General features: G+C 47.1%; 1 protein-coding gene across 1 annotated transcript; it reads left to right on the top strand.

The window, feature by feature from the left end:
• Nucleotides 1–221: 221 nt before the first annotated feature.
• Nucleotides 222–10512, top strand: MESD (mesoderm development LRP chaperone). The gene is made up of 3 exons (XM_060157378.1): nucleotides 222–475; nucleotides 7418–7650; nucleotides 9243–10512. Exons 1-3 carry the CDS (start codon nucleotides 269–271, stop codon nucleotides 9499–9501), a joined length of 699 nt encoding a protein of 232 aa, XP_060013361.1. The 5' UTR covers nucleotides 222–268; the 3' UTR covers nucleotides 9502–10512.
• Nucleotides 10513–26034: the final 15522 nt, after the last annotated feature.

The following is a 26034-nucleotide window of genomic DNA, read 5'->3' as shown; positions in this document are numbered from 1 at the left end:
TGGGGCGGGGCGGGGCCAAGATGGCGGAGGAGGCGGGGCTTCAGGAGGTGAGGACTGGAGGAAATGGGCCGGGGCGGGGCCTGGTAGGCTACCGAGGGCAGGGAGGCGGAACCACTGGGGCCTCCAGCCTGTGGAGGCGGGGCTGGAGGCGTGTCCCACGCAGGCGACGGCAGGGGGCGGGCCCGGGAAAGTGGTGGCCTGGGGCGGGGCCGGCAGCTCGCGCAGGTCCCGTCCTCGCGGCGGCGCGGCGCGGCGCGGCGCGACGAAGATGGCGGCCTCCGGGTGGGCCCGTGCCGCCGTGGTCCTTCTCTGTGCCTCTGAACTGCTGCTGCTCCTGCTGCTGCCGCTGAGGGCCTTCGCCGCTGAGGGCCCAGCCGAGACGCCCGGCGAGGCCACCCCACCTCTCCGGAAGAAGAAGAAGGATATTCGCGACTACAATGACGCGGACATGGCTCGTCTTTTGGAACAGTGGGAGGTCCGCGGCGCGCGCACACCCTCCAGGCTCTTCTCTGTGCCGGGCCCCTTCCCAGTGACCTCTCACCTCCTCCGTCTTGGGACCCTTTAGACCTCAGTCTTGGAATCTTCCGACCCACTAACCTCCTCTCTACGCATGCCTCGAGCCCTTACTGACCCACTCCAGCCACCGCTAATCTTCAGTGCCTCCGCTGACCCCCGATCACCCTGCTGACCCCCGTCCCAGGACATTCATCCCAGTGTCCTCTTCCAACATTCCCCGGGCCACTCCAGTCACGGGTCAGCCTCTCCCTATTCAGCCCTACTTTGCCTTCAGTGCCCCGGTCGCCGCCGCGTTGCTCCCCGTGGTCAGTGCGCCCTGCTAGTGGGGAGGGAGACCTTTTCCATTACACTCCTGAAGAATGGGGCGAGTGGATGGGAGAGGGGCATGGTGAGGATTATCTTTCAAGAGGGCCGTTTCAGCTTTCATAGTTCTCCCGTGTTCTAAATTAGTAGGAATTCAGAGTGCCCATTTTGGTTATATGTCCCTGCTGCGAGTTTTTGTAATTTTGTGAGTGGCTTTAATTTGAGGGGGGAGCGGGGTGGGAGGCGGTAGCAGAGGCTAGTGGCGCTCTCTCATGGAGCTCACATTATTCGCTTAAGGGAGCAATGATTTGCTTCTGTGAGAGTCAGTTTTCTGATTTGTTACTTGAATGCACTGGAGTGTGTAATTACAGGGAGTGGATAATAACCTTTTTAGGTAAGGTTGACTAACCAAAACCACGTTGCTGCCTCTTTCGCATCCAGAGGTGGGTGTCTTGTCCTGGTTCATTTGCACAGCTGGCGATCTAGAGTCAGAAGCTTGGGTTCTGTTCACTGTGTAACCTTGGGCAAGTGGATCTCCACTCTAGACCTCTGGTTCCTTATGTGCAGAATGAAATTTTACTGGATGATTTCTTTCAACACTGATGTTTTGTTATTTTGTGGTTATCTGTGTGTGTTTGTATTGGATAGAGGCTTTCAGACATGAGTTTAAAGTACCATCTGATGCGTTTGACTGGAAGAAAGCAGTTTTCATGTTGACCTGCAGCTGAAGGAAAGCTCAGGGTCGATCTGGGTGTTTGCCAACCACTAAGGAAAAAGGAACTTGGTGCAGCAGTTCCTTCCCCACTTTCCATCTCCCTTGCAATCTCCCAGTCTCTTTTTGGATTCTGGCAAGTGCAGTTTTTGATCCACCAAAGTGAGAATCGCATCTCGTGCAGAAATCCTAGCCTGGAAACACTCAGACCCTGAGCAAGACAAAAAAGGGTGCTGCAGAGGTGTACAAGGGATCCAACCATCAGGAATAGCAGTTAACAGTAAAAATAACTGCAGTACACAGTAGAAATGGCTGAGTGCTATAAAAAGAAAGTGCTGTGGGAATCTCAAAGGGTTTCAGGAAGGAAATGGTGTTTTAGGTAGACCAGGGAATGTGGGAGAATGGCATTACTAACCGAGCAGCATGAGCTGAGGTGAGCTGAGGTGGATGGGACGTGAGGGGACTGGGCAGAATGCTGTAAAAAAATATATATATATATTTTTTTATATTTATATATATATTTATATTTTTTATATATTTATATATATATTTATGTATATATATATTTTTTTATTTATTTATTTTTTTGGCGGTACGCGGGCCTCTCTCTGTTGTGGCCTCTCCCGTTGCGGAGCACAGGCTCCGGACGCGCAGGCTCAGCGGCCATGGCTCACGGGCCCAGCCACTCCGCGGCATGTGGGATCTTCCCGGACCCGGGCACGAACCCGTGTCCCCTGCATCGGCAGGCGGACTCTCAACCACTGCGCCACCAGGGAAGCCCAATGCTGTAAATATTAATAGCCCAGGCTGTGGAGTTAGACTTCCTGGGTTCAAACCACTTCAGCTTGGAAATCTGGACTGGTAAAGAGCCTCTCTGGACTTTAGTTTCCTCACCTGCAAAACAGAGGTGTTAGTACCCACCTCAGAGTTGTTGTGAGGATTAACTGAGAAAACTTGGAAAGAACCTAGAATAGTGCAGCTCTAACTGTTAGCTACGCTGATATAATAAATTGCTTAGGTTGGCTGGAACAGACTTTCTGAAGCCACATAGTGAGAGGTAAGGATGGAAAGGTTAGTGAGAACCAGGCCTTGCTAGGCCTTGAATCCTGTGGGGTTTGGACTTTATTTAGAAGGGAAAATGTAGTCCCTGATGAGTTTGAAAAGTTGTGTTACCCAAATGTTATAATACTGGCATGTTTAATCATCCATAACTTCATCCCAAAACATGTGTGTAGTCTTTTGGTTCCCCTTCTGTATTCAGACATAGTTTTTACAGCTGAAAGCATAGCATCAATGGAATTTTCTGCTGTTCTTTTTTTCTTTTGCTATATATTAAGCATTTCCGCAGGTTACTGCATAGTCCTTGTAATATTTTTAAAAGGCTTCAGAGTATGCCCTAGAGTGGTTGTTTCAGCTGTCCGAATGTTTTTGAATAGTGGAATATCATGCTTAGGGTTAAAATTCAGGAAAATTAATCGGTCAGCAAAGTTTAAGATGGATGGGCAGGGAGAGACTCTGAAGGCAGAGACAACCTAATGTTTATTGAGTGTTCATTAGCTAACAAGGCTAAACACTCTTATCTCATTTAATCCCCTTACCTGTTTGTGGAGGGTGGTACTTATCTCTGTTTTCTAGATGATATTGAGGCACAGAGAGGTTAAGTAACTTGCCCAAAGGCACACAGCAAATTAATTTCACATTCGGTCACTTGACTTTAAAGCTTGTTCTTTTAACCATTTTACTACACTGCCATACAGATTGGTGAACAGAGTGCAAACGAAGGGGGATGAGGAGGACCTGGGTTAAGCTAGAAGCTGCAGTAATGGATTAGAAGGGAGAAGGAAATGTGAGAGATTTTATGCTCTTAACTCGACTTGGCAGTTGATTGACTGCATAACCAGGAAGGTGACAAGGATAATGTAGTGAAAGGACAGAGGTTTTGAACTCAGCCTTAACCCTTGGTAACTGTCTGATCCTCATTTTCCTTATCCGTAAAGCCAGATAACATCCCACTTCGCAGGGTTCCTTGCAGATGAAATGAGCTAATGTTTGCAGATACTCTGCAAGCCTGAGCGCCCTTCCGCAGTAGCAGTTATTTTTTTCTGTGGGAGAGCAGATCCATCTCTGGTTGCTTTTTTGAAGGAAGCAGTGCTTCCTCCCCTGGTGGCAATCCCTGAATTCTTCCCCCACTCCTCTGCTAGTGTGAACATCATCCCTGCAGTGAGAGGCCTGCCTCAGGTGTGGAGTGGGGCAGGAAGGGGAGAACTCCTTCCACTTCCACCGCGTTGCAACTACTGCTGAGTCCTGGTTGGTATAGGAAAACCGAAGGTGATTCCTTCTTACATTACTGTAACCAGGTGCTGCAGAGGGGCAGGTGGGGAGGGATCCAGAGCCAGACTGTGAGTTTGTACTTCAGCATCAGCCCCTTCAAGCCTGTGGCCTCGAGTAAGTTACTTACCTTCTCAGAGCCTCATCCACTTCTCTGTTCAATGGGGATCTTGCAGAATTGTCCTGAGGTGGGGAATAACAAATGCCCGAGACACAGTAGCTACACAGTAGATGGTAGCTGGTATTATTATCAGGGACCCTGGGAGAAAGAAAAGGATTTACAGGAAAAGGGAGTTCAGCTCTGTAGCTGTTAAATTTGACAAACAGCAGTGGAGAAGTGGTGAAGCCGGTCAGAAATGCAAGACTGGCCTGGAGACAAGCCTGGGTAGGGTGTGGGGAGGGCCGCTTGGTCGTCCCCCCACCCCAGCCCTGCTTGGGGTTAAGCGTTTGATTGCTTTCAGTTTAGAGAAAGTGATAGAACAGGTAAGCTTACTCAGGGAAGCAGTGGAACTAAGAATAGACCTGGACAATTGCTTGCAACTAGTGTACTGGTTTTCTTTTCCTTTTTTAACCAAAACTCACCCTCAAACATATAAAATGGAAATTAAAGGTTCTTGAAACGATCCGTACCTTTGCTGTATGCACTAGACTAATGATTATTTAATTATATTTTCATGGAAAAGAAATGGTGCTTGTGACCTACTGAGTTAATGTTATGACCATTAATAGGATCAGCTTGAAAAATAAAAATATTCTAGGTAATTGAACCAACTAGACATCTCGAAGTATTTTAACGCAACCGTAACAGATGTTATGGAGAAATAGAAGAGAATACAGTCAGAAACAGCCTGTGAATTTGGCCACCGGGAGCTCCTGTGTACTTTGAGAGGGTGATTTCCATAGTCGGCTGGAGGCCAGGTTACAGAGGGCCAGGTGGTATTAGGCAACATGTATTAAGTATTTACTACTCGCCTTTGTGTCATTAAATTCCCCAAACAAACTTAGGAGGGGGATACCGTCACTATCCTCCGCCCCCATTATAGGTGAGGAAAGTGATTTTCCACTTCTCCAAGGCCACAGCTATAGGGCTGGGACCTGGAGCCGAGCCCAGGTCCCTGTGACCGTGAAGCCCATGCTCCTGCCTACAGGTCACCAGCAGCTCTTTCAGAGCAAAATGAGGAAGAAGTGGGTCAGCTGAGAGGGTGGCAGAGCTGAGGAAAAGGCTGGCGCCATGCTGCTAGGGCCTTGGAGATCACCTAGTTCTGCTTTTCCTCTTCCTGACGAGGAAACGGGCCTCGAGGATTATGGAGTCTTGTCCAAGGCCACACAGGTTAGTCAGGTCTGAAGTCAGATCCTAGCTCTGATACAAATACGGATCGCCTTCAAACACTGCTTCAGAATTCTTTCATTCTCATCTTTTATTAAAAATATGTTTACTGCAGTGCATTATTGTTGGTGTCTTAAGCCTTGGCCCTTCAGTGATTTGTCAAGAGGCCCAAGTAGTGTATAGGGGCTTTTTGTTTCATTTTAGGTTGGGTTTTTTCGTGTGATTTTTTTTCTTTTTTTTGATAACAGCTTTATTGAGATATAATTCACATGCCATATAGTTCACATTTAAAGTGTACATTTCAATGGTTTTTAGAATATTCAAAGAGTTGTGCAGCCATCACCACAGTCAATTTTGGAACATTTGCATCACCCCAAAAAGCAACTCCGTAGTCTTGGTCACCCCTCCCTGAGTTCCTCCCAGCCCTCCAGCCAGCCCTAGGCAGCCTCTAATCTACTTTCTGTCTCCATAGATTTGTCTGCTCTGGACATTTCACATAAGTAGAATCATACAATGTGTATGTAGTCTTTTGTGTCTGGCTCCTTTCACTTACATAATGTTGTCAGGGATCATCCGTGTGATAACATCGAGCAGTACTGCACTTCCTTTTTTTTTTTTGGCTGCGTTAGGTGTTTGTTGCTGCGCACGGGCTTTCTCTAGTTGTGGCGAGCGGGGGCTACTCTTCGTTGCGGTGTGCAGACTTCTCATTGCGGTGGCTTCTCTTGTTGCAGCGCACGGGCTCTAGGCGCAAGGGCTTCAGTAGTTGTGGCTTGCGGGCTCTAGAGTGCAGGCTCAGTAGTTGTGGCGCACGGGCTTAGTTGCTCCGCGGCATGAGGGATCTTCCTGGACCAGGGCTCGAACCCGTGTCCCCTGCATTGGCAGGCGGGTTCTTAACCACTGCGCCACCAGGGAAGTCCCTGCATTTCTTTTTGCTGCTGGGAGTAGCCTTTTCTCCAATGAACACAGGTTCTTTTACGTGGTTTTAATTCATTTATCTTCTATTTATTGGTTGGCATTCTACCATTAGCAATTAACTCACTTGTTTATTTGGGTCTGGATTCAGTGGTTCTTATTTTATTTGGGAGTTATAAATCATTCTGTCATTATTTTGATTTTCAGATTATTCCAGATTAGGCCCATGAGCTCTGTTTCATGTTGGCTTCTGTGTCATTCTGACACATCCCATAATTCTCCGAGCACTTTCTCACTTTCTGATACAAGAAGATATTCCAGACTCATCTTCTGTTTTCTTTGCTGGAATTAGCCTTTTCTCTGCGGAATCCTGGTTCTTTTAAATATTATTATCTATCTGTCTATCAAAAATCATAAGTTCCTTCTGCTGCCTCCAATGCCAGCCCAATACCTCAGGTGCATTCTTCCCCCTTCTGTATTTGTAGCTCCCTTCCCCAAAGGGAAGAACCTGGCTCTCATTAGCCTCAATACAGTTACTCCTTTGCTCAAGCCTAGAATTCAGATTGTGGTTCAGAATTGCTAGCTTACACCACTGCAACAACCAAACCTACTACCTAGAACTGAATATTTGTTTATGGTTCTTATTTTTTAGGTGGAATTGATGTACATGAAGTGCAGATTTTCAGTATTCAGTGAAAATTCATGAGTTTTGACAAATGGATACATCTGTTAAGTTATCCACACCTCTGTGAAAATACAGAGCATTCCCACACCCCAGAAAGTACCCTTGTGTCCCTTCTCAGTCAGTCCCACCTTGTAACCCTCTCCCCGAGAGGCAGCCACTGTTCTCACTTCTGTCATCCTGGATTAATTTTACCTGTTCTTGAATTTCAAATAAACGAATTGTATAACGTGTCTGATTTTTGTGCCCGGCTCTGTCAGTCAGTATAGTATTTTTGAGATTGGTTGCATGTATCAGTATTTGTTTTTCTTCATTGCTGTGTAGTATTTAATTGTATGACCAAACCCGAATGTGGCCGTTCTTATAGTCTACCATATTGGGTAGATTCTTTGAGGGTGAAAAAACTTTAGAAACCCATCACATGGGGTTCTCTGTGACTGGTGACCTGGAGTGATGAGTGCTGCCTAAAATTTAGCCTTTGCTTGAAAGTCAAGTGGAGGAGGGAATCCCCTGGGTTTACTTCTTTCTGTTATTATTTAGATCATAAACCTGCACCTGACATCATACGCAGATGTTCTTGCCTTTGCCAGTTGAAATGCATACTTTGTCTGATGCTTTTTTTCCTCCATCCTTATAGAAAGATGACGACATAGAAGAAGGAGATCTCCCAGAGCACAAAAGACCCTCTGCACCTATAGACTTCTCACAGATAGACCCGGGCAAGCCTGAGAGCATATTGAAGATGACAAAGAAGGGCAAGACGCTCATGATGTTCGTCACTGTATCAGGAAGCCCCACGGAGAAGGAGACGGAGGAGATCACGAGCCTCTGGCAGGGCAGTCTCTTCAACGCCAACTACGACGTCCAGAGGTAAAGCAGCAACAGCCTTGCCGAGAAGATGGGGGCTGTGCTGGAGCTTTTTCTGTGTCTGTGTAATGGCATATCCTTCCTGGCAGTACTTATAAGGGCTCTGGACCTTTCCTATCTAGTCTGTCTTCTTTTACATTTATTTATTTACCTTTTCTTCTGTCTTTGAAGAAGAGCATTCATTTTTGGTCAAAGCCAGTAAGTTTATTTATTTGTTTGTTTTCATATCTCATTTGATCCTAAAGCTATTTATCTTTGGGTCTTTAACTTTTCTTTTATCTGAGTAAGAAGCTGTATAGCTTAGCCTCTGTGGGGGGCAAATTAGTTACCGTTTGACAGTAGTGTGCCTCTTCCTTTAGAAGTCTCTGCGCCTCAGAGAATGCTTTTCTGTGTAGCTATGTTTACACATAAGCTTGGAGCAGACTGTTACTTTAAAGTGAAGGAGCCCAGTTGTCAGAGGTCAATATACTCCTAAGATGCAATTTTAAGGAATTTCCTTTTTCTTCCCCAAAAACAGTTCTGAAATTTAGGGTCTTCAAATATCTTAGTTCGGGAAATGTAAAAGGAATGAAAGAGTACTCAGAGAGTGTCTAGGATGGCAGAATGCTTTTTTTGTTTGTTTGTTTTTTGTGTGTTTTTTGTGGTACGCGGGCCTCTCACTGTTGTGGCCTCTCCCGTTGCGGAGCACAGGCTCCGGATGCGCAGGCCCAGTGGCCATGGCTCACGGGCCCAGCCGCTCCGCGGCATGTGGGATCTTCCCGGACCGGGGCACGAACCCGTGTCCCCTGCATCGGCAGGCGGACTCTCAACCACTGCGCCACCAGGGAAGCCCGGCAGAATGCTTTTGTTAGCTTAAGTAGACACTTAGGGGAACAAATCAGTGCTGTGGTGGTTACTGGTCCAGAGCTCTCACCGATCTCTGAAGTGGTGGGGCGTTACAAACGGAAGGGTGGTGTCATAGGTGTAGCCCCTCGGGAACAGAAGGATTGTGCCCACTGGCCACACTAGTGGTCCATCCGTCCACCCAGGCTCCATTCTGTTCCTCCCTGCTCCTTGGGGCCTGGTGAGTGGGGACGTGCTTGGATGCTTGCTTTAACTTCCAGGGTTAGGGTTTCTGTCCAGTAGCCGAGCATCCTCCTGAGCCTTCATGGGCCTCTTGTGACCTGATCTAAACTGGTGTTTTTCAGCCTTTATCAGCAGAGGCCTTCTGTCAGATGCAAGCTTAGCTGGGCCCTTCAGAATGTAAAACGGACCCAAATGGCAGCCTCCCTGTTGCTGCCCAGCAGAGGCCCTGAGCCCCGTCTGCAGCCTCCCGAGGCCTTCTTCCTAATCCCGCCCTTCACGCGAGCAGCCACGTCTACCGCACACCCCCTCCCCGCAGGTTCTCCTTTGTTTTGATCTGAGCCGAGGTGTTAAATGGTTCAGCCAGCTAGTATTTTCAAACAGTGACTGTCAGACCTTCGAAAATAGAATGTTTAGTTCTGTATTCATGTAGAATTTGAAAAAAGATTTCTCGGTTAAGTGCCACAGGGCCTCTCTGACCCATTAGTCCTGTACTAGCAGTGAGCTGACTGTGGTCCCGTCTCTCTGTCAAGGTTCATCGTGGGGTCAGACCGTGCCATCTTCATGCTGCGTGACGGCAGCTACGCCTGGGAGATCAAGGACTTCTTGGTCAGTCAAGACAGGTGTGCCGATGTAACTCTGGAGGGACAGGTGTACCCTGGCAAAGGAAGAGGAAGCAAAGAGAAAAATAAAACCAAGCAAGAGAAAGGCAAAAAGAAGGAGGGGGGAGAGCCGAAACCTCAGGCTTCGAAGGAAGGCAATCGAGCTGGGAGTAAAAGAGAAGAGCTGTAGCGGGGCAGCTGCGGGTTCTGCAGCGGAGCGCGGGGAGCTCAGCCAGGGCGCGTGGGCCGGGGGTGGGCGTGGGAAACCACACAGCCATGAGTTCTCTGCTGGCAAAGGTCTGCCATGTGACCAGTTTCTGGTCAGTGTAAGAATTACTGTTTAAAAGGCTTCAAGTCAGAAGACAGAGGTTTTGTAATTAACATGGGACACTGAGAAATTCACGATTACTATAAAATCACTTTAAATGGAAAGCTGGCGGTGTCGCTTTTCCCCATAAATGTGGGGAGTCTCTGGCCGGACTGTGGCACCGCTCCCTTCGCTGCACCTGCTCTTATCCGGCAGCCTGCTGTATCCATGCTTTTTATTTCTGTTAACTGAAAGGATACCAGGTTCTCATCAGACCAACTTAAGACTCCTGACTAAATTGAATCAGGCTCTCCATGCCACAGACATCACTTCATTACTGTGAGATTAGAAACGCTCCACGGGAGCACTGCACGTATCTAAATATACAATCAGGACACCAGGATGCGTAAATCCCAAATCTGTGCAGAAAATGCAGAGAACAGAAAATAATGCAACTTGGGAATCCTAAGTATTCGCTTTGAGTTTCTTGGACTTGAATTCCTCTTGTCAGTTATAGAGAACTCTTGGTATCTGTCAGGTTTTATGTAGTCTGTAAGTCCAGGGGTTCTGTCAGAATAGAACTTTATTTAGGAAAGAGTAATGCTGGTGTTGAGAGTTGTGTGTTCCATTTCATGTGATGATTTTCAAGGGTGTAAATCAGGCATGAGCAGAGTTCTTTGCAGAGCGTAGCAGAAGACTCAATAACCTCATTCACTTCTAAACATTTTTCTTTGATAAAGTGCCTAAAATTGTGGTGTTTTTGTATGGTACTAATATGATGTGCTACCTGTTACTGTCTAATGTTGCTGTCATACGTCAGAGCCTACTCTAAGAGTTACGGAATTTATACACAGGTGTCATTTTTAAGAACTAAAATCATTTGTTCAAAAAGGCTTCCATTGTGATTTTAACAAATTAAAAACAGCATGCACACGGTTAGAAAACTTCATCGTTAAAGAATGGTACAAAGCAAAAAGCCTTGGCCTCCCCTGCTACCACTGCCTTGTCCCAGTGGAAGCTACTGTTAATTTATTTTCAAAAAAAAAGAAAGGTACACTTACTGGTTTACAGTGATATGTATTTGTTTTGGCCTTACAGCCTCTATTTCCCCTTCTTTTGGTAACTATTCAGATCTCCCCACAGTGATCCACACCCTCTTTGTTTTCTGTTCTGTGCTGTAGGGGGATGTTTGCCCTGCAGGCCCCCCACTCCAGGGAGGAATTAATCCCAGGGTGAGTTTGCTTGAGCCACGTCAGGAAGAGGCGTTCTGTGTTTCTCATACAATCTGAACCCAGGGAAGTGAGGCTGGAGCTGCTGTCACCCTCTTGCCCCCTCCAGGGGAGGGCTGTCTGAGGATGCAGTGGGGAGAAGCAGGGAGAGAGCCGAGTCCTGGTGGTATCGCCTAAGCCCCTGCATCCGGCCTCGTCTGAAACCAGTCCTGTCCCTGGGTTTTTTCAGTTTTTACTTGAGCGATTTGTTGGGTTTCTGTCATCTGTCGTCGCGCTGGCCTCGTATACAGGGCAGCCGTCCTGACTGGATGCTTGTCTTCATTAAACAGAAGGGCGCACACTCTCCACCCTGCCCAGGACCTTGTGTTTCCACTTAGCTGGCTTTCCGTGTCACAGTGTACACGTCTGTCTCATTGCTTCCTATGGGATATGCGGCCACATCAGCCTGTATTGACTAAGCTTCTGTTACATTCTGAGCACCACTAGATGCCAGCAACAGTGTGGATATAGCCCCTGCCATCGTGAAACAGTGATTTGGTGGGGAAAGACAAATACTAATCCTATACAAAGTGAAATGGCAATCGTTGAAATAGGTAAGAAGTACAGTGCCAAGAAGTGGAGGAATCTTGGGATAGTCAGAGGGGACCTCTCTGAGGCAGGAGGAGGGAGTAATCTAGGCAGAGGAAACAGTCCATGCAAAGGCCCTGTGGTTAGACGGAACAGAGGAGGGACAGCGGGAAGGCCAATGAAGAGGCTGGGGCACAGCACAGGACCAGGCTGGACAGGTGAGTTATGGAGGTTTTATGGGGGTCGAGAGCTTATACAAGTCTCTGGGATCTCTTAAAGAAACAGTACACCTTTATGAATAAGAATTATGAAAGTGAAGATTTATTTGGAAGATTCCTATGTGAGAGGGGCCCATTCACTTAGAAAATCCACCTCTGCAAGCCAGCTGTTAAGGTACAGAACTACCTTACCAGGCGACAAAGCTAATGCCTGCTGTCCTGACTCCTGTCTCCCTGGCTGTCCTCCCCCCATTCCCCCGGGAAGCCCTAGACCTTGTACGTTCCAGGAATGAGGATGAAAGCTGGAACTGTAGCATGTGTGTGGGGTGCACAGGGTCTGCTAGAGATTCTGGAGGACTGAAGGATTTTAGCTGTGGGGTGGATTCAAGTGGTAATCTGAGTTGCACTGGCTACACCAGAGAATTGATTGGAAGCGGGCAGTGGTTGGTGTGAGGGGCAAGTTGGGAGGGTCTTTCAGTAGTTCAGGCCTTGCTTGAAGGTGGCGCAGGATGAGCTGGGTGGTGGTGAGGTCTGACCCACGGTTCCCCTGCACAGTCCCTGCTGATGCACGTTGAGTTTTCAGGGTCTCACTAGTAGGTACAGTGCTGCACTGGACATTTTAACAGATATTACCAACTATTTTGGTAAACTTGTGTTTATATCTGAGGGGCAAATTCCTAGCAGTGGAATTGCTAGAAGAAGCAAATTTTAACCTTCCCATGTAGACTGCCAAATGACCCTCCAATGTGGTTTTGTTAACTTAGCTTTGCTAACAGTAGACCTCAAATCCTGGCCAGCACTGGGCATTACACTTGCCAATTTAATAGACGTGAAAACCACATCTTCATTGGCTACCCTGAAGCCACCCTAGTGGAGAGGCCACATATAGGAGCCACACAGAGAGAGAGATGCTCAGAGAGCCCCACCTGTACCAGCCCCAGCTAGGAGTCATCCCAGCCCAGGCGCAGACAGGTGAGCAAGTGAGCCTTCAAATGCTGGCCCAGCCATGCAGGAAGCAGAAAAGCCACGCCCAATCTGCAGATTCATGAACAAGAGAAATGTCATGTTTAAGGGAGGGGCGGGGGGTGTATGATACATATACACATGCACATATATAAATTCATTCTTACTTTTTAAATTTTTTTATTTTTTTTGTCCGCGCTGTGCGGCATGTGGGATCTTAGTTCCCCGACCAGGGATCGAACCCATGCCCCCTGCACTGGGAGCGTGAAGTCTTAGCCACTGGACCACCAGGGTTTTTACTTTTTCATGTTTGTTTTCATGCCTCTTGATTTAATACATACACATGACATCTTTGACTGTAAACTATGAAACATGAGAACTTAATAATTAGACATCCTTCCACCCCCCTAGTTTTTGATACTTTAGGTTGTGGTTTTTAGTACTTGTTTCCTTTATAATGTTAAACCTCTTTTTCTTTTTATTTATTTTTCTTTTTGCGGTACGCGGGCCTCTCACCGTTGTGGCCTCTCCCGTTGCGGAGCACAGGCTCCGGACGCGCAGGCTCAGCGGCCATGGCTCACGGGCCCAGCCGCTCCGCGGCATGTGGGATCTTCCTGGACCGGGGCACGAACCCGTGTCCCGTGCAGCTGCAGGCGGACTCTCAACCACTGCGCCACCAGGGAAGCCCCCTCTTTTTAAATTAAACCAACTTAGTATGTATTAATCCCTCATCAAGGTGGAGGAATTCTCAAACTTCCTTCCGTCTCCTGATTCTTCTTTAAGAGTGTTATTTGTACACTGACAAGTTGGGTAACACATCCATTGCTCCATTGGAGCGGTCTGAGGCCAGTCTTATCTTTCCTCTTAGAAGCAACTGCTTTTTCGATCAGATCCTGGGGATCCTGCCTCATTCCTGTCATTCAGTACTTTTGCTAAAAAGATTTTTCAAAATCTTTTGTTATTCTCGTAGAATATGGTGTGTCATTTCCAACTGCAATTTAGGTGGTTTTTTCCCCATCATGTGAAAAAAAATTATCTTCTATTGTTAACTTATTTTCAGTTTTGTGTTGGTGTTTTGGGCACCAGTTTTTTTCTTAGCTCTGAAATGAGTTTTTTTTTTTTTTTTTTTTTTTGTGGTACGCGGATGTCTCACTGCTGTGGCCTCTCCCGTTGCGGAGCACAGGCTCCGGACGCGCAGGCTCAGCGGCCATGGCTCACGGGCCCAGCCGCTCCGCAGCATGTGGGATCTTCCCGGACCAGGGCATGAACCCATGTCCCCTGCATCGGCAGGCGGACTCTCAACCACTGTGCCACCAGGGAAGCCCCTAAAATGAGTTTTTTTAAAATCTCGTTCTGTTTTTGAGCTGTTTTTATTAGAAACCAAGTTTTTGTTAAATTCTGTGAATTCAGGAAGTCCAAATGGAGACGCTGTACCTTGTGGATTTTGTTTGTTTGTTTGCTTTTCTTCAAGAAACTTCCAACTTTGTTTTTGTATCTCATTTTTTTCATGTTTTCTTTTTATTCATTTTCTTAAATTTTATTGAAGTATAGTTGATTTACACCTTGTGTTATATTTTTTTCCAGAATAGAATATTTTTCTGTATTTGTACATATATTCTTTTGTGGTGGTTGTTTTCTAATTGCAGCATGTTTGGATAGATACCACGTCTTTGTTTTTTCCCCTCTTGTTCATGCTTTGTAGACACAGCCTTTCCCAGACCTTGGCCTAGACCATCTATCTTTGGTGAATTCTCCTGACTCCCTTCCCTCCTTATCTGAGCATTGTTTGTTTTCCTGGAGCTGCAATTCATGGCCTGAGTATTGCTTTTTCTCAGCTTTTCTATAACCTAACAGGAAAGGGAGGGGGCTCAGGCTGTGTGGCCTTGCTTGATGAGTAGGCTGTGCTGTCCTGTGATTTTTACCAAATGTCCTAGACCTTGGTGGGGTCGGGTGTGGGGGTGGGTAACACTCTTCCTAGAAGGTTTCCTGTCCAGCCTTCAGAGAGTCCCTCTGATTAGCAATGGACCTCGGAGCCCTGGCTGCCCTCTGGGAGGGTCAGGCTGGAGTGTTCCTCTCTACCTAATAACCATGTTTCTCCCGCCCCTGTAGAAGGAGGAAAGGCCATGCCAAATGCTGCTTTTGGCCAGGGCAGGGCTAGGCATGGGCAGTGAAGCACTCGCTACAGGCACGTGATGTAAGGGGCATCACAAAACTCAGTAAAGAGAAATAATATTTAATTGTGTATTTAAAAAATCAAGTTAATGTTAAAAAAAGAAACGATGATGAAAACATGAAAATGTTAAAGACAGGAGCAGTCAGAGCAAAGATGAGGGTGAGACAGTGAGGCTATGCAGGTATAGGGTCGAATCTAAGGTCTTAAACCAGTGGTCTTTAAGTAGTATTTCTTCATGGTTTCTTTTTGGTTTTTTTTTTGCGGTACGCGGGCCTCTCACTGTTGTGGCCTCTCCCGTTGCGGAGCACAGGCTCTGGACGCGCAGGCTCAGCGGCCATGGCTCACGGGCCCAGCCGCCCCGCGGCATGTGGGATCTTCCCGGACCGGGGCACGAACCCGTGTCCCTTGCATCGGCAGGCGGACTCTCAACCACTGTGCCACCAGGGAAGCCCTCTTCATGTTTTAAGAGTTAATATTCCCTGACTTACCAGGTTTGTGCTTTCAGAATAAGACTTGAAAGCCTTATTGTACAGATGTTACAAGATCTCCATGAAAGAAAGAAATTCACCCACCTACAACAGCCTCCCAGCTATTCAAGCCTTGTTCATTTGACCAAGCTTCCTTTCAGGTTATTATCTCTGAACTTTGTAATCACATTGTTGTCATCATAGCAGAAGCAGAATTTTATTTTTGGCTTTTTCCACTTAGCCTTGTATCATAATGCCGTTTCCCTGTTGCTATATGGGCTTCACGTTTAACACTTCACTGGCTGTGTAACAGTCCCATCCTTTTCCTGCAGAGAAAGTTGGGCCAGACTGCAGTGTCAGACGTGGCTCTGCTACTTACACGGGCGTGAGTCTAATCTGTGTCTCATCCGCATCCCCTTCCAGGAGTGTCTGCTTCATCCCAAGGCTTCCCTGTTCGCAGGAGTGACCCTACTCCCCTATCCCACCCACCTTGGATGGTCACAGTCACTTGGACCAGAGGTGCAGACCTCACCCTGGGCACACACCCGGTTGGCAAATCAGATCCTCTCGGCCAGAGATTGAATGATTTGGTAGCTGAGTCATCAACAGTGGGACAACTAGAGTGAAGGGTTCAGAGCTTCTGTTGGTGAAATTTCTGGACTTGCCCTGAGTTTCTGACCTCCTGGGTCTTGATTATTCTGCTTGTTCCTGGATTCTGGGAGCTCTAGATCCTTAATGAGCTTTTCACTAGAGCTGCTTTGAAGAAGTTTCTGCAACTGGTCTGATCTCCTAAGTTTTTTTATTCTCTGTTTTTATCTGTCTAAACAGGGTATGAAACAAAGCAAAGATGTCAGGACCCTCGTTCTGTGCTGTATCGCCACTCTCTTGACCTCTTCCTATATTGTTGAATATTTGGGTTCTTTTTAGTGACCCACAATTGTCAATTTCATTGAAATTAGTTTCTCTTCTGCCTTAAGATGACTCCTTTAGTATTGTTTTCAAGATTACTGGAACAAAGGACACGTTTTTATTATACGTTGTCATTTTACTTCCAAAAGGATTATATCAGTTTGCACGGTCACCAGCAGTATATGAGCAGACCCATCCATTCTGCCAAAAACTCACTAGAATTGGGCATTATTTTTAATTCATTAATGTATTTATTCATTCAGAAGTATTTATTGATCACCTACATGCCAGGCATAGTTCGAGGTATAAAATGTTAATTTATTTTAATTTGCATGCTTCTCAGTCTCTTGGTGGACTGTGTTAAAGAAAAATTTTGTACTAGACACTTGTTAAAATTGGCAAGGAAGATTTTATTTACCACTGTTGCAAAAGGGGAAAGAGATTGAATTCAACTCTGAATGCAGTTAGTCAAAGAGCAGAGTGAGAGGGTCCGTGGATGGAAAATTAGATTAGCTGTCAAGGGTAGGGGGACGCTTGCTAACCTGGCCTCACTGGATTCTTACCAGACTGGCCCGAGGCTGAGTTTTCAAGGCGGGGGAGGATTAACCTGACCTGGGAGGATTCTTTGCTAAACAGGGCTCAGCAGGCCAAGGTTGAGGCCTAGTTGAGATGAGGCTTCAGAGGAACCTGACTCAAGTTTGCTCAAGGAGGGCATCTTTGCCCACTCCAGTTTTTTTTTTCATCTCCAATTTTTGTAATGTGTGTGCTCCTCATTGAGCATAAAAATTAACCCTTTGACTGAAAGCTGATGAAAAAAATGTTTTCCTGTGATGCTGCTGCGAGGTACCTTGTTGACCAGGCTGGGTGAGGCCAGGGCTTGAAGCGGAGGGGCCTTGACAGTAGCCAAAGCTTGGGCTCTTCACTTGGGGGTCCTTGAGGGTGCACATCTGGGAGGAAAGACCTGAAGAACAGGCCTGGCTGAACTCATCTGGGGAGCAGAGGAGGAAGATGTGGATGGTAATGACTACAACAAACACGTTTTGGACTTGAGAGCTTCCACCAGCCTCCCATTATTATCCACCTTGTGTGAACCTTGCACCTGCTCTGCCTTGGAGGTGTGGACGGTTCCTGTTCACAGGTGAAATGGGAGGGGGAGGGGGTTCACCTCTGATCACAGAACCAGCCAGTGCTCTGCCTGTTTCATAAAACCCCTATCAGGCGAAGTAGAAATTAGAAATGTTCATTCTTTCCACCTCACCGTCCAGAGAACCAAGGCACAGCTGGGGAGGGTGATTTGGCCGGAACCCTCTAGAGCAGGGGTCCCCCTGAAGAGACCATTAACATCTTCCTGTGAAAGAAAATCAAGTCAAAAATTAAGGGACACCATCGACATGTCCATTGACAAAGGAATGCATAAAGAAAATGTGGTACATATATACAATGGAATATTACTCAGCCATAAAAAAGAATGAAATAATGCCATTTGCAGCAACATGGATGGACCTAGAGACTGTCATATTGAGTGAAGTAAGTCAGACAGAGAAAGAGAAATATCATGATATCCCCTATATGCGGAATCTAAAACGATACAAATGAACTTATTTACAGAACAGAAACGGACATACAGACTTAGAGAATGAACGAATGGTTACCGGGGGGGAAGGGGGGAAGGAAGGGATAGTTAGGGAGTTTGGGATTGACATGTACACACTGCTATATTTAAAACGGATAACCAACGAGGACCTACTGTATATAGCACAGGGAACTCAGCTCAGTGTTATGTGGCGGCCTGGATGGAAGGGGAGTCTGGGGGAGAATGGATACATGTATATGTATGGCTGTGCACCTGAAACTATCACAAAATTATTAATCAGCTATACGCCAATATAAAATGAAAAGAAAAACAAACCAAAATAAATATAGAAATTTTCATTTATTCATTAATTTAAAAAAAGTTAAGGGATATGCCCACTAGGGGGCAGCAGAGACCAGCATGCTTCGCGGCATCCACATTGCTTGAAGCTCTGACTTTGCCACCCACCCTTCGGGCAGAGTTCTTCAGCTATTATTTTAATGAACAGATCACTCAATCTGTGCTTGCCAAATATTTGTGAACATCTGCATATGCCTCTCTCTCTGGATTTCTGTTTGAAACCTAAAAGATTATCTGCTCTGTGTGTCCTGTTCTACGTAAATTAATTTACGTCATCCTCCTAGCAGCCCTGTGCAGTCGATACTATAGCATCATCCCCATTTTACACACAGGGAAACTGAAGCACAGAGAAGTTAAGCATTTCTTCCGCGGTCGCACCACTAGGAAGTGTCAAAGCCAGCATTTGAACTCAGGTCGTGGGGCTCTGCCTGGGAAGACGGCTGCTCCTGTCCACCTGGCCTCATTGCACACCCCCTCGCCACGTATGTACCTACTGAACACCTACAAGATCCAGGAATTGAGCCGGTGGTGGGGGTGAAGGCGAACAAGGCAGTAAAGCCCCTGCCCTCCTGGTGTTTACAAATGGCATTAAAAGATGCTCGATGTCCCTTTCCGTTCATTGAGCGTCCACTGTGTGCAGGCTCTTGACATACTTTATTTCATTTACTCTCCGTAGCCCTGCAAGGTTGCAGTTCGTTAGCTGTTAGTGTGAGGCCGTTAGAGCACAGCTTTGGAGTTGCACTGCCAGGTCCTGCACTTTAGGAGCTGGATCATCTTGGGCACATCATCTAAGCTTGCTTAAGGCTATGGGCACTAATAAAAGTTCCTGCCTCATAGACGTGTTGTGAGGATAAATGCGTGAATCCACGTGAAGTGCTCAACACAGCATTCTGTATGTGTTAACTGTTATTGTATTTTTCTTTTTTATAAGTTTATTCATTTTATTTCCTTATATTTTTGGCTGTGTTGGGTCTTTGTTGCTGCACCTGGGTTTTCTCTAGCTGTGGCGAGCAGGGTGCATGGACTTCTCATTGTGGTGGCCTCTCTCGTTGCGGAGCACGGGCTCAGTAGTTGTGGCGCACGGGCTTAGTTGCTCCGTGGCATGTGGGATCTTCCTGGACCAGGGCTCAAACCCGTGTCCCCTGCATTGGCAGGCGGATTCTTAACCGCTGTGCCACCAGGGAAGCCCTTGTTTGTCTTTTTAGATGATTAAACAGAGACTCGTAGGGTTAAGCCTCTGGCCCAAGGTCACTGCTAGCAAGGAAGGAATGGCATCCTTCCCCTCTGGAGGCAGTGCTCTGTTCACTGGAGCACCACAGCCTAAGGAGGGGGATGGGATAGAAGTCTGCATGGGCTGCAGAGATTGTTCCAGAAGAATGGCCATCTGCCCAGTGCAGCGTATGCAAGAGCAGAGTGGGTCTGCTTCTGTTCAGGCGGGAACATCCACTGCTCCCACCTCCTCGGCACCACGCTCCCAGATGCTTGCATTGTTGAGGACCTTCACGCTTAGGTCACGTGGCGTCACCCTGAAAATGACTAGGGGCAGAGCTGCCCTAGTCCAGGATGGACTGCAGGCTGACTGTGCTGTTTGGTAGGACGCTGAAATTTCCGGGGGGCAGATTTCAGGTCTCATCCAAGTGTCATAGGCCAGAAACTCCGGGGCCCTCTGCACTCGGCCCAGCATCTGGGGAAATCTGAGCTGGCAGCTGGGGCCACGTGGTAAACTCTCCCTAGATCTTGTTGAATTGATTGAAGCCTATCAATGAGCCATCACTCAAGTTCTGTCAAACCCTGGACCTGAGCAGCCCCCTTGCAGGAGTTTTAGATCTTAGTGCACAGTGCCCTAGCACACTCAGAGCAATTTTTTTTTTCCTCCAGAGAAGTCTGCCGAAGTTGCCAGGGTGAAGTTTCTGAGCCCACAAATCTGAGGCCTGGAGTTGGGGCCGCAAGGAGGGCTGCCCTCCTGGAATGTCAGGAATTCCAGGGACATCTGGCCTGCTTTGCATCTGCTGGGCCCGCCAACCGGCATTCTTCCTTGTGGGGAGCGAGGCTTCAGTGATGGGCCTGGAAACACGGAGGCCCCTTTGATCCCAGCCTCCTGCTGCAGCCCACGTTGGATGACCTTGAGTGCCAATTTGATGTCCCTGGGCCTCACCACTTCTATAAACAGGGGTGACAAGTTCTGCCAGGCCTGGAATCCACATACCAAGGTCTGGAAGAAACTGAACTAGAGGAATTCATTCCAGCACCAAGGAGGTCCCTGAACCCCTAGTAGAGAAGCTTCTTTCCAAATGCCCTAAGATCTTTGCTCCTCCTTTAAATTCTCTTGGGCAAAGATGGTGTTTTCTGCCTTTGGGCTCCTACTTCTAATTTTATTTATTTATTTACTTGTTTGTTTGTTTATTTTTCGGTACGTGGGCCTCTCACTGGGCCTCTCACTGCTGCGGCCTCTCCCGTTGCGGAGCACAGGCTCCGGACGCGCAGGCTCAGCGGCCATGGCTCACGGGCCCAGCCGCTCCGCAGCATGTGGGATCTTCCCAGAACGGGACACGAACCTATGTCCCCTGCATCGGCAGGCGGACTGTCAACCACTGCGCCACCAGGGAAGCCCCTACTTCTAATTTTAAATCAATGTATGCCCCGGGCGAGAATGGATCACCTCTACTGTACCTCAGATGCACCAGACAACTCTCACCAAAGGAATTTAACCAAGGGAAGCGGCCACTGAGGAGGCCTTTGCTATCGCAAACTAGTTCCTTGGGCTTTTGAGAGGCAAGATCAGGAAGGAGGGAGATGGGGAGGGAGGAGGAGGTATGGAGGCTGGAGGCTGTGGCACTGGCACCATCAGAAGGAACGCGAGTGTGGGCTTGGAGGAGGTAGCAGGGCTTGGAGGTGTGTGTGTGTGTGTGTGTGTGTGTGTGTGTGTGTGTGTGTGTGTGTGTGTGTGTGTGTGTGTGTGTGTGTGTGTGTGTGTGTGTGTGTGTGTGTGTGAACATCTCTCACGTGCAGAATGCCAGGCCAGTTGAGCTCCAAGGTCTTTGAGCCTGTAATATTCTGTGACTTACAGAACCCACAATGATTTTGCAACTGACTTTGCAAATGCACAGTTTGTTATTACAAGCTCTTTGTCAATATTATTTCAGTGAGGTGTAATAGTTCATCAAATGAGACCGTAATTTATTTAGTCACTCCCGTGGAGTCAAACGTTTAGGTGCTTTGAACGTGTCAAATGATTATAAATAATGCCATAAAGAACATCTTTATACCTAAGCTTTGTTTCCTTAGGCTACATTCCCGGATAAATAATTACTAGGTCAATGAAAAGGACTATTTTTAAGACTCTTGATCCGTAATGCTAAGTACTTTCTAAATAGTTATTTCCAACTTTCAGAAGTTTTTTATTGAGGAAGTATTTTAAATGTACACAAAAACATGCAACTAGAGTGAGTGGTATAATGAATTCCGTTCCTTATCACCCAGCATTCATAATTATCAACATTTCAACAGTCATTTTTAATCTTCATTTTGGGAAAGGGACTGTATCTCGATGTAGCCAGTCTGATTGCTGACTATTTAGATTGTTTCAAAGTTTTCATTATCATATAAAATGCTGCAGTGAATATCCTTGTCACAAATGCTGTGCACTACTGTAAGCTCTTTCTTTTTAAAAAAATCAATCAATTAATTAATTTTATTGGTTGATTTTTGGCTGCGTTGGGTCTTCATTGCTGTGCGCGGGCTTTCTCTAGTTGCGGCAAGAGGGGGCTATTGTTTATTGCAGTGCATAGGCTTCTCATTGCTGTGGCTTCTCTTGTTACAGAGCATGGGTTCTAGGCGTGTGGGTTCAATAGTTGTGGCTTGTGGGCTCAGTAGTTGTGGTGCATGGGCTTAGTTGCTCCGTGGTATGTGGGATCTTCCTGAACCAGGGATTGAACCCGTGTCCCCTGCGTTGGCAGGTGGATTCTTAACGACTGTGCCACCTGGAAGTCCCAGCTCTTTCTTGAGATAAATTCTTGGGCAGAATTTTGGAGCCAAAGTCTGCACATATTTTCAATTCACTTTTACATAATACAGAATTGCTTTATGGAAAAGGTGCACCAAATTATTTTTCTGTCCTCATCTAAGAATGTCTGTTTCTTCTTGCCTTGTAGCATTCTTCGCAATATTTTCAGTTTGATAGGTGATTAATAGTATCTCCCTGTTGTTTCAGTTTGCATCTTATAATTACCAATGAGGCTGAATTTTTTTTTTTTAACTAGAGACTCTTTTATTTTATTTTTTTATTCCCCCCCCACCTCGGACTAAAGTTTCTTCCTTTCTTTCTTTCTTCTTCTTTCTTTCTTTCCTTCCTTCTTTCTTTCTTTCTTTCTTTCTTTCTTTCTTTCTTTCTTTCTTTCTTTCTTTCTTTCTTTCTTTCTTTCTTTCTTTCTTTCTTTCTTTCTTTCTTTCTTTCAATTGGAGTAGTTGCTTTACACTGCTGTGAGGCTGAATTTTTAAATACATATATTTATTTCCCATTTATATACTTTTTCTGTGAATTGACACCTTCCTGTTTTCTTTTGGTGTTCCCCACCCTTCCTTTACTGCTTTGTAAGAGTGTCTCATATATAAAATATCGGCGGAGTCCCAGTAGAAAGCAGATGGCATCGTACCAATCCTTTAATGAAGGGACCATTTGCACATTATGTGAATAAACTTCAGGGACCCCCAACAGAAGCATAATCCTGCCATAATCCTGGCCTTGCAAACGTGTGTTACCAACCAGGGTTCTTGGCCTTCCCCAAACAGTAGAAATTGATCAGAGGCCAGACCGAAAACTCAGGCAAGGCTTTATTGGGGCCCCTGCTGCGGCTGGGGAGTGAGAACAAACAGCAGGTTCCCTTGTTTGCTCGCTCCCCGAGAGGGGGCAAGCTTTTTCCTTATATGGGGTGAGGGTAGGGGTGTGTCCAGGGGTCGGGCCAGGGGTGTGGCTTAGGTGTTTCGCCCGCCCCTCGGGTGGTGGTGTGTGCAGGGCGCATGCGCAGCCCCCTGCTTTTTGCTCCCGACCTCCTGCTTTTGCCCCAGGCTCTTCAAAAGTGGCAGTTGGGTTTTTTGGTCTTTTTAAACTCATTTCCTCAATTTGTTTATTTACAATTTTAATAATTTTATGTCATCCTATGAACGAATCTTGGTGATTTCGCCTTTGGGGTTTTGCTTAGGAGAGGTTCTCCATACCCAACAGTGTAGTATTATTCAACCTGGTGTAGTGTTTTCCCTCTAGAGTCGGAAGGGGAAAAAAAGATCTGTTTAAGAGCTATAAACAAGCAAAACTCTGTTTGAGCAGCTTCCTTCTTCTAAGGGAGTCGACATGATACTTTCCAGGGGAGTATAAACCTTATACTCTTCCCTTCCACTCCTTGTAATTGTTTTGTTGAAGGATACAAACTAGCAGAGCTGTATTTTTTCTCAGCACCGCCTTCAACTCCTTCGCTGAAGCCAGCAGGTACCAGCTTGCAGAACCAGTGGTTAAATAGGAATCTTGGGATCTGGCTATGAAACCACTGTAGCTGGAAATTGGCCGACGAGAGTATTTACACCATGGACATCAGCAAAGGCTAAAAACCAGGGCTCTCTCTTCCTTCCCCCAAAGCGAGTTTACCTGCTCTCCACCTGCTTGGGCCCTGTCTGAGCCCCTGCAGGGGAGATGGAGGTGGAGAAGTGGGGCTGTTCTTTTTCTCTGCTTCCGCCTTGCTTCCCACTCCACTTCTCCCATCATTCCCCATTCCTGCTGGCTCCTACCGGTTTGGAGCACAGAGCAGGGGGATTAGAGGAAAAGGGGTAAAAAGTCTTCAGTAATTTGTGCTATTGCAAACTGTCCTTAAGTGCTCTCTGTTATGGCAGGTGTTATGGCTCTTTGGCACGGGATGTCTTCTGGTTTCTTCCCAAATGCTCCCTTACCCACTTGGATCTGAGCAATACATTTCCCAGCTGAATACGGGTGGCGCCTCTTGCTTTTTCAGCTCCTGCCTTTGGAGATGCCCCATAGCCTCTTTCTGCCAGGTATCCCTTCACCTGAGCAGACAGCTGTTTGGGGCAGGGTCCCTTCAAGCTAGCTTACTTGCGCTGAGCTCCACATGCGCTCTTCAAAAAAAAAAAAAATTTTTTTTAATTCATTTTTTGGCTGCACGGCTTGTGGGATCTTAGTTCCCCAACCAGGGATCGAACCCACACCCCCTGCCGTGGAAGCTCGGAGTCTTAACCACCGGACCGCCGGGGAAGTCCCTCCATGATGTGCTCTTGATGCATGGAAACCTCATGCATCCTTACCCAGCCAGCGGGTGCAGGGGCATTTACCCAGAGGCTGTTCTCCTGGGAACCTTGGGCAGCTCCAGCCTGCATCCACCTTCTGTCACCCCAGGACGAGGGCAGAGGCACCTTCAGCCTCTACTCTCCCAAATGACAGGGAAGTAAGACACCAGAGAGTTCTCCTCCCCAGCTCCGGCAGTGGTCGGGTGGCCTGTGAGTCTGGGGGCTCAGTAAGCACTGAGAAGTAAACTGTCAGTCTCTCCCTACTGCAGATACTCCCGGTCTCCCCACGAGGGGTTCTGTCGGCCCCCCTCCCTTGCTTAGGGACGAGCCCGTAAGAGAGGGGAACCCCCAGAGCATACTCCACTCTTCTGAACTTCCTACCTTCCTCTCTTTTCTTTTCTTTTTTTAAAGTATCGTTGATGAACAATATTGTGCTTGTTTCAGGTGTACAGCTAAGTGACTTGTTTATACATATATATATCTATATTCTTTTTCAATTCTTTCCCATTATAGTTTGTTACAAGATATTGAATACAGTTCCCTGTGCTATACAGTAAGCCCTTGTTGTTTATTTTATATATAGTACTGTGCCTCTGTTAATCCCACACTCCCAATTTATCCCTCTGCCGCTTCCCCTTTGGTAACCATAAATTTGTTTTCTATGTCTATGAGTCTGATTCTGTTTTGTAAATAAGTTCGTTTGTGCTATTTTTTTAGATTCCACATGTAAGTGATAGCGTATGCTATTTGTCTTTCTCTTTCTGACTTACTTCACTCAGTATGATAATCTCTAAGTCCATCCATGTTGCTGCAAGTGGCATTACTTCATTCTTTTTTATGGCTGAGTAATATTCCATTGTATATATGTACCACATCTTCTTAATCCATTCCTCTGTCAATGGACACTTAGGTTGCTTCCATATTTTTATGGCTGTCTCCATGCAGACAGGGGCTAGGTGTGCTCACCTTGTCACGTAACAGCCTGGCAGTGACTCCCCTGGGCGTCTGGTGACTGTTGAAGAGACAAGTGTGGGAGGGGCCCCCAAGTCCATCCTCTCTCTCCACTCTGGGCTATCTCTTGCTCCGTGTGCTGAGCTGGCTACAGTCTCCTGTTGCTCAACCAGCACTTCCTTTGAGCCTGGTCTCCCAATCCTCCCAAATGCCTTTTTGACTTCGCCGACTGAACCAGCGGGCTGTGCACTCACTCAAGCAGCGAAACTGCTGGCGGAGGCGTCACGAGGGACCCCCTCCCATAGTCAAATCCAGGGGTCCCTAAAACCTGCCCAATGTCTGGCCAACCCATCTTCCCTCTCAGGATTGCTCTCTGGTTTATGCCCGGCCGTCCTCAAGTCCACACCTCTGGTTACTTTCCCTGCCCACAGGCTGTGCCTCTTATGAAAAGGCCCCATCCCTCGTCTGACCCTGTCTCCCAAGCTGACTCCAGTCCCACCTCTGCTCCCTGACCCCTGACCACTCCAGCTGATAACTCCTCCCTGCACTCGGAGCTCTGCCACACCACTCACTGGGCGTGAGGACTGCAGGGTCCCCACGGCGCTCCTTTATGCTCCTCTGTGCTGCGCCGGCACAGAGCAAGTGCCCAGCAGTAGCTGTTGAATGAGTGTACAAATGTGCTCTCTCCCTCCAGGCGAAGTTTCTGGAGGGCAGGGCC

Source organism: Lagenorhynchus albirostris, chromosome 1, assembly GCF_949774975.1.
Source record: "Lagenorhynchus albirostris chromosome 1, mLagAlb1.1, whole genome shotgun sequence".
In the NCBI taxonomy this organism is placed as follows: domain Eukaryota; kingdom Metazoa; phylum Chordata; class Mammalia; order Artiodactyla; family Delphinidae; genus Lagenorhynchus; species Lagenorhynchus albirostris.
This window is presented reverse-complemented; position numbering and strand designations above follow the sequence as displayed.